Genomic DNA, 9,142 nt, shown 5'->3' on the forward strand with positions numbered 1-9,142 from the left:
TGCGAATAAAACAACTGTTGTAATCAACACTCCTTTTGACACGGTCCCACTGGGTGTGCCAATTTGTTTACCAGTGATTTCTGATAAACAACCGCTAGTCTTCCAAATTTATATATTTTTGGTAACTCACAGGATCGACTAGATTGATCCTAGGACATGTGTCTTAAGAATTGTTATTATTGTTATTTGACTCATAGTTACGCTTGTTTCTAATTTGTGAATGACAAAAAGTGTTTAGACAACAATTCTAAGTGAAACTTATGACTTTATGAACAAAGTAAATAATGATAACTTGGTATTAAAAGGTTTAAAGATAGTGAAAAGGCTTAGGAAAGGTAAAGATAAATGACTAAGAGTAAATGCTCTATGTTTTAAGAAAGTACTGGAAATGAAGATTCTGGCGGAATGTAAATGCAGAAATAAAAAGTAATGATAAACTACTGAAAAGTAAGGACAATTCGACAGATAAAGGTAGTAAAAATACTTTGATTTGAATAATTGGTATGAAAAATATAACATAAACGAAACTTATGGTGTTCTTCATACATACATTTTCAGCGTAAAACTCTTTTCTCTCGCTCCGGTACTTTGAGTGTATTTTGTGAATTTCTATATATTTGTTTGAACACCTCTTGAATCTAAAACTAAGATCCCTATTTATAGTAACTCGACCCTAACGGCCTTTACATGTATGACTGCCACGTTCGCCGTTCCCAAGCGTTGCATATCTTAGATGTTTCCACGTGTTGATCTGACGAAACGGCTCTGTTTTAAATTTCAAATACTCCCGTTTGAAGTCTCGACGCTGTAAACACCTATGTCGAAGAAAACTTTATCATAACCCAAAAATCTTCTAAGTTCCAGGCTTCGACAGCAAATAATTGCTTACCCACAAAGAGAATTAAAACAGCTTCGCTACAGTCATTTCTTGCTTATTCTCAAAACTTAATATTTCCAAAGACCTTTTAACTGTCTGTCGAAATCCCCAGCTAACAACTATATTTCAGTAATTTGGCGTAGTTGGTTTGTCTTAGTTGAGTTGTAATATTCAACATTGATTATTAGTTGTAATCTCCAATCACGGGTTGTGTGATTCATAAGAAACTGAGTAGGTTCTCATATTTAGGGGGAGTCCTTAAATAGAAATTCACTAGGATTAGGAATAGGCTTTAAACAACATAGAGTTTGTTGGTTCATATAAGACTAATTGTACTAATTGAAGTAGTGAATTTCCTTTCTTGGGTAGAGTGCCCTCCATACGTAGGTGTGATTTAACTGAACTGGGTTACCAATCTCTTGTATTCTATATTTATTTTTTGCTTTTGTATTGTATAAGTTATAATTTTATTTTTGCTGGTTTAAGATGTTGGGACCAGTTGTTGCAACATCGTGTTCAACATATGTCCCCTTAGAAACATAATTTTAATTGGCATTAGAGCAGACACCATGTTCTATTTGGGTGAGCTCCAGGGAAGATATTTTTTGTTCAAATGGACATCACAGAGGATGGAAGGACAAGATGTCGGATTTTCTAAAATCTATGGATAACAAAAACATGGAAGGTTGTGATAAAAGGATGAAACATCATGTGATTGTTTCTCAAGATGCTTCAATAAGCTTAAAGCCTGAAGCTAATTGATCTGAAAAGGAAGATGAATAAGTTATTGGTAATGATAAAGCCTTGAATGTCATATTAAATGGTATTAACAAGAATATGTTCAGACTGATCAACACATGTACTAAAGCTAAAAAAGCTTGGGAGATTCTCAAGACTGTTCATAAAGGCATATCCAAGGTTAGAATGTCAAGGTCGCAGCTCCTCACTATTAAGTTTGAAAATTTGAAGATGGTGGAAGATGAATCTATCTCGGACTTCAACATAGAACTTAGAGACATTGTTGACACTTCCTTTGCCCTAGGAGAAAAGATGCCAGAAGAAAAGCTGGTTAGAAAGATTCTCAGATCTTTACCTCATAAGTTTGACATAAAGGTAACAACTATTGAAGAAGCCTAAGAATTTATTAGAACAAAACTGGTTAATACCATATCCCTCGGTTTTTTATGATAATAAAGTATTTAAAGAATAATTGGATATTCTAATATATGCTCAAGTATGCATGATTATAAATAACAAATGAAAAGTTGCTTGAAGATTATGAATCTAATGTTCAGACTCTATTTTTATCACTTATGAAAACTTTGGCCCTGGTGGAATATCCAGACTCTGAAGAAGTCAACATCTGAAGAAAGTCAGTCTCTAGTGATCCATATTCTGAAGCATCATAAGCCAAGCAGTAGACTCTGAAGAGATCAACCTCTGAAAAAGTGCAGTCTGAAGAAATTCAACTTCTAAAAGTTGTCTAATCTCTTCAATTGAGGAAAATCTGACAGACTCAGAGATCTTTTGTTCACGTGAAGGCTTAAGGAAAAATCTCTTCATAGTTGTCTGAGTTTAACAGATAACTCCCCTTGCAGAAAAGTGCTTTTTTGATGTGTCCAACCAAGTACAAAGATTATCCAACTTTCTAGTGAAAGTATTTCAACGTCTCTTTTTCTTCCCTCTATATAAAGAGCTGAAGGACTTGGAGAAGAAGACTAATACGCTGCATTACAAGACTCTGATCCTTTACATTTCAAAGAGAAGTCACTCTGTCAAATTAGCTAGATTTGAAAATCTTCTCTACTATGTATACTTTAGAAGTTCTTAAAGTCTTAAGAGTATGAACAAGTTGTATTCTGTCTACACCTCTGACTATATATAAAGTGTAGTTTTACCCAAAATATCTTAATAATTTGTTATAGAATCATAAGTATCTTGCTTTAGTGCTTGAGCAATTGAAGTCTTTGTCTTGTGTGCTTGAGCATATAAGTCTCTTACTTCAAGGTTTGAGCGTTGGAAGTCTTTTGCTTGTGCGTTTGAGCATATAAGTCTCTTACTTAAGGGTTTGAGCATTGAAAGTCCCTTGCTTGATGCTTTAGCATTTCTAATTTTATTGGTTATAACGAAAAATCCCTTTGAAGTACAAGGGGACTAGACTACTCTCAAGTTGTAAAAGAAACCAAGATAAATGTTGTGTGTCTTTGCTTTTACTTTTCTTGTTTCTGGTCTTATCATTCTACTGCTATCAACTTTGCAACTCTGAGTCAGATTCTGGTTCAAAATGTGATAAGGATTTTTAGAAGTTATCCTAGTAGTTCTCCTGGTTCAGAAAAAGAAAAGACTTAAAGGAGAAAAGTCAACACAATTAAATCCCTAATTTCTTGTATTTTTCTCATCTTTAGTTGGCATCAGAGCAATGTCTATGCTAAAAACTTAATATGGTGCATAAAAGATCCTAAAAAACACCTTTTAATTATGGCTGATCCTCAATCAACTATCACTAATGAGGATGAGGATAATCCTTTTGACATTGTCAGTCATGACTACAGTATCTCAGAGGAAAAAAAATTATACAGCTAGATCTCCTACTTTTAATGGAGACTCTACTAAATTTAAAAACTAAAAAAAAAAAATTAAAAAGTATTTCAAACATGTCCTAAGATTTTTTTTAAAAAATAAATAAGAGAACCAAAGGTGGATCTATGTATAAATAATATTGACGAGTTTAATCTCCACTAAATAACAAGATTAAAAATGATTATTTAAAAAAAATGTGAAATCCGTATATTTTGCGTTCTCTCTTCGCTTCTGCAATCTGTGATTGTCAAGAAACGAGAGAGATGATCTATTCGCGGTTTAGAACCGTCGCCGGAAGCCTCAAGTGCGCTACAAAAACCTTCTCTTCATCTTCCACCACCACCACAACCACCTCAGCTCCGTCTGAATTCCAGCAGAATCTGGCAGGACTTCGGGCTCGGCTAGCGACCGAGTCACCATCTCTGTCGGACTTCATTTCCTTGAAATCGGACAAAGCGTACTCTGTTGAGGTTGGAACTAAGAAGAAACCGCTTCCCAAACCGAAATGGATGAAGGAATCAATCCCCGGTGGTGAGAAGTATGTGCAGATTAAGAAAAAGCTCCGTGAATTGAAGCTTCATACGGTTTGTGAGGAGGCAAAGTGCCCTAATTTGGGAGAGTGTTGGTCCGGTGGAGAAACCGGCACTGCCACTGCCACTATCATGATTCTTGGAGATACTTGTACTCGAGGTTGCAGGTTATACACCAATCACTTTTATAAAACCTGTTGAAGTTTTATGTGGAATATTTTGTTGATAGAACACTCAATATAATGAATTTGTGTTACTTTTCAGATTTTGTAATGTTAAGACATCAAGAACTCCTCCACCACCTGACCCTGATGAGCCCACCAATGTGGCTGAGGCAATTGCGTCGTGGGGTTTGGATTATGTGGTTATAACAAGTGTTGACCGTGATGATTTACCTGATCAAGGGAGTGGTCATTTTACTGAAACAGTGCAGAAGCTGAAGGCACTGAAACCTAGCATGTTGATAGAAGCCTTAGGTATACATACATTTTGCACATATGCAGTTCCTGTTGATGAGTTTTTCATGCATTGCTGTTTACTATTGAACTGGTACTGTTTAATAGTATCTCATTTAACTAGAATTAAAGAAGGAATAATGTTTATTGGGATTTGAGCATAGGGAATAAATCTGAAAATTTGGTTTGATTTCTACATATTTTTATTGTAGGGTTGAGTGGTGGCAAGCTATATTATTAAGGACACTTTACTTATAATTTATCCATGTGATTATTGTTCCGTTGATTTTGTTGCAACAGTTCCCGATTTTCGAGGAAATGCTGAATGCGTAGAGAAAGTTTCTAAATCAGGACTAGATGTCTTTGCGCACAATATCGAGACAGTTGAAGAGCTTCAAAGTGCGGTGCGGGATCATCGGGCTAAGTTTAAGCAGTCTTTGGATGTTCTGATGATGGCTAAGGATTACGCCCCTGCGGGGACCCTCACCAAGACTTCAATAATGTTAGGTTGTGGGGAAACACCTGACCAGATTGTGAAAACAATGGAGAAAGTGAGAGCAGCTGGTGTTGATGTGATGACATTTGGTCAGTATATGAGACCCTCAAAGCGCCATATGCCAGTGTCAGAATATATAACTCCCGAGGCCTTTGAGAAGTATCAGACTCTTGGCATGGAAATGGTATGTCTATATAGCATTTATTTCTGTGGTCCTGCTTATTTGTACTTTATTTGTTTGTTGGATGACATGAGAGGAATGTAGTTTGCTGGATGAGAAATAATTGCTATTAGCATCCAAAGTTGTCATAGTTTTGCTGGCGTTCTTGAAGTCCTAATTTCAGTCAGCATTTACTAAAATGTTTTGGTGGTGGTTTGCTATATTCTCTGTGGTTTGCTATGGTGCACAGTATATGACATGAAACATTTGGGCTTCTTGCTGGTATTTATAAATTTATACTTGTTCCTCCAAAGTTGATGCAGATAAAGTCATTTTCAGCATCATTCTTGCATATTCAGTGGGTGTAAAATAGCACGCCTTGCTAATAATAGTTAATTAACAGTGCTTACCAGTTACAGTTACTAAGTTAGCACTCCTGGTGGCCCTTCCTATAGATATTTAATTGTAATACTGTAACTTGTATTCTGTACATCACCATTCAAGCATAATCATGGCACACTTCTCTCCTTTTAATTGTCGCATCCTGCATCATGTTGATTTTTGGAAAAGCTCAATATATTAAACACTTCTTGTACCAGTAATCATAACTTGATCATTTGGTATAAATGATTGATTAGTTCTACTTTGATAGGGATTTCGATATGTGGCATCTGGGCCCATGGTAAGGTCATCATACAAAGCAGGTGAATTCTATATTAAATCCATGATTGACAGAGATCGAGCCGCATCTTCCTCAAAGCTGAGTACCTGTTGATCCATTATTTTTTCTTTCATTTTTGTTATTTACACACTACTGTGCATTATGTATGAGAAGAGGTGCAGGCTAACTTTATATTGACTCCCTTACCGCATGTAATCTATCATTAAACGGGCAATAAACCATCAATGAATGGACAAATGTATGGAAAATGCGAATCTTTAAAGTTAAATTGTGTTCTCATCTACCTGAACTTATTTTGCTCTCCTTAACCCATACAATTTATACTTATTATTGTACCTATCAAAAGTATTTTGTTTGAAGCTATTATTTGAGAAATCATGTAAAACTGTTGCTTTTGAAATAATTAAATTGAAGTGTGTTTTTTTATGTGCTCCTACTGGCTTTGTATTTGTTTGTTTGTTAACTGACAATCTAACACTAGTCATATACCTTAGTGAAATTGGGACTACTATCAGTGTACCAGCAAGAGCGTGTATATAATTATGGTTACAACTTGTCCTGAAACCTTGTTTAGTGTCACTGTTACAATCATTAGATGGAAGCGTTGTAGCTGTGAGCTATTCCTTTTTTGGGTTGGTTTGTATTTTCAACACCCTGTGGGGCTGGAGACCCTGAAACACTTGAAAGCTTGATTATGCCAATGATTCTTTTTTGCCTATGATAGATTACTGGAGCATATAATATTTGATAGAACGTGGAAAGTTTTATTTTGGTGATCCATTTGTTCCATGGGTCTGCTGTGTGTGTATCTTGGTCCATTGTATGTTATCGTAAAATCCTAGGCAGGGTAAATCTTGGTGAGGCTCTGCTCTTGCATTGCATGTTGTTAAGAGTCCCACATCGGACAATATATGGCCTGAACATGTGTTTATAAGTGGGGGCAGTCCTCATTCTACCAACCGGTTTTGTAGGGTTGAGTTAGGTCCAATTACACATTCTTAACATGGTATCAGAGCCTCGTTTAAGATCCGGTGGGCCACCTACTATGGTTTCTACTATCGGGCCACCCACCATTTATTTCCATGCTCCAGATGTCCAGGCCTGGGCGTGAACCTTAGCTCTTTCGGAACATGTACTGCATATTAAATTTATAGTTGTATATGTTTGTAAGATGATGTTATTCTTGGCACAAATTTGATAAACGGTTTTTTCAATTCAAAGAAAAGAAAAAAAAGCTATTCAGGTTATTGAAATTTTGGAAAAGCATGGTTTTGTAGGGTTGAGTAACAATAATTTGTTAGCTCTTTCGGAACATGTACTGCATATTAAATTATAGTTGTATATGTTTGTAAGATGATGTTATTCTTGGCACAAATTTGATAAACGGTTTTTTCAATTTAAAGAAAAGAAAAAAAAGCTATTCAGGTTATTGAAATTTTGGAAAAGCATGGTGAGCCTGATGTTTTCGCTTATAATGCAGTTATAAGTGGGTTTTGTAAAGCTGACAGAGTTGATAATGCTAATAAGGTGCTTGATAGAATGAAAAAGAGAGGCTTTTTACCTGATACTATTACATAAAATATTCTCATTGGGAATCTGTGGGAGGGGAAAACTTGGCTTGGCTTGGCTTTAAGGGTTATGGATCAGTTGTTGAAAGATAATTGTAGGCCAACTGTTAGTACTTATACTATATTGATTGAAGCAACTAATATTTAGGGTGGTAATGATGAGAAGCTTTTGGATGAGATGTTGTTTAGAGGGCTTCGACCCGAAATGTTTATTAACAATATTGTTGTTAATGGTATGTGTAGAGAAGAGTTATTGGATAGAGCTTTTGAGTTTCTTATTAGTATAAGTAATAAGGGTTGTGTTGCTGGTGTGAGTACTTATAATATTTTGTTGAGGGGTCTTTTGAATGATGGGAAATGGAAAGCTGGGGAAAGTTTGATGTCTGATATGTTGGATAAAGGTTGTGAGCCAAATCGTGTGGCATTCAACACGTTGATTACTTTGCTTTGTCGTAATGGCAAAATTGACAAGGCTATGAATGTGTTGAAGGGATCACGTATAATTCACTTATTTCTTGCTTGTGCAGAGATGGATTCGTTGTTTGAGCAATTGAGTTGTTGGTTGACATGTTGGAGAGATGCTCGTTGTTTGAGCAATTGAGTTGTTGGTTGACATGTTGGAGAGATGCAAGTGTCAGCCTACTGTTATTTGTTACAATACTGCTCTTCTTGGTTTGTGCGCGGTGCAAAGAATCATAGAGGAGCTTGGTGTTATGATTCAGAGAGGATGTTTGCCAAATGAAACTACATACACATTGTTGATTCAAGAGATTGGTTTTACTAGATGGCGAAATGATGCGATAGAGTTGGCTTACTCACTTGTTATATCTTGTTATATGGATGTTATTTCAGAAGATTCATTCAATCGTTTCATGTGTTTTATGCGCACAAGGAGTTTGGTTTATGAGAACGACCTAACTTCATGAGCATAAAATTGATTTATCAAGGTCTTTTCGATAAGATTTTTGCTCTATCCAATTTAATGAATACCAACTTTTGCTTTCAGTTTATTCCCTCCGTCCCACAATGAGTGATTCAATTGATCATTTCACATCGATTAAGAAAAAAGAATAAATGGAGGAGATAATGATATTTTTACTAAAGTGTCTTTGTCAAGTATTGAGAATGATAAAAGTGATTAATTAGAGAGTAGAATTGAAAAAAATGTATTGAAAATTAAAATTGATAATTCATTTTGAGATATCATTTTATTCCAAATAAATCATTCATGATAAAATAAAAAAGGATATTTTTTAAAGGTTTTTGAAGTTAACACCAATATCAAAAAGATGTTTCCGTCTAACAAACATGCTATTATATATTGAGGATACGTTGGTATTTGTTAAGTAATAATAACTTGAAAAGTTTGCGGAAATTTGTACACCATTGAAAGGACTCAGCATTTTGTTTTTGCCAATGAAATATCATATCTTGAGAGGAGATGCTTTTATATTTATGCAATTAATTGAATAGTGTTTTTTAAAATGATTTTAATTTATGGTTTTTGCACCCAGATATTACACTTTTATTAAATTAATCTAATTAATATGTTAGAAATAATATATATACATTAAAAATGGAGAAGGACATTTATTTTAAATAAATTTTTTGTGTGATAAAAGACAGTTATTTTAAAATAGGAAGAGTAGTATCAAGTGAAGCAAATTGTACAGAGTGTGAAATGTGCCACACATGCTGAAATAATATGAAATACTTTGTGTAAGTTTGGTTTCATCTTTGGAGGTGTCGAAATAATTCTGTATGTTTAGAATTAATTATAAATTAAAGCTATGA

The 9,142-nt window shown here is 34.9% G+C and overlaps 1 protein-coding gene and 1 pseudogene across 1 annotated transcript; both read left to right on the top strand.

Annotated features, from left to right (window-relative positions):
- Positions 1-3,608: 3,608 nt before the first annotated feature.
- Positions 3,609-6,069, top strand: LOC127098388 (lipoyl synthase 2, mitochondrial-like). Its single transcript, XM_051036973.1, has 4 exons — positions 3,609-4,154; positions 4,252-4,463; positions 4,743-5,122; positions 5,751-6,069. Exons 1-4 carry the CDS (start codon positions 3,721-3,723, stop codon positions 5,871-5,873), a joined length of 1,149 nt encoding a protein of 382 aa, XP_050892930.1. The 5' UTR covers positions 3,609-3,720; the 3' UTR covers positions 5,874-6,069.
- A 253-nt stretch (positions 6,070-6,322) lies between these two features.
- LOC127095396 (pentatricopeptide repeat-containing protein At3g04760, chloroplastic-like) lies at positions 6,323-8,223 on the top strand (annotated as a pseudogene).
- Positions 8,224-9,142: the final 919 nt, after the last annotated feature.

Source organism: Lathyrus oleraceus, chromosome 6 (assembly GCF_024323335.1).
Source record: "Lathyrus oleraceus cultivar Zhongwan6 chromosome 6, CAAS_Psat_ZW6_1.0, whole genome shotgun sequence".
NCBI classification, from domain to species: Eukaryota; Viridiplantae; Streptophyta; class Magnoliopsida; order Fabales; family Fabaceae; genus Lathyrus; species Lathyrus oleraceus.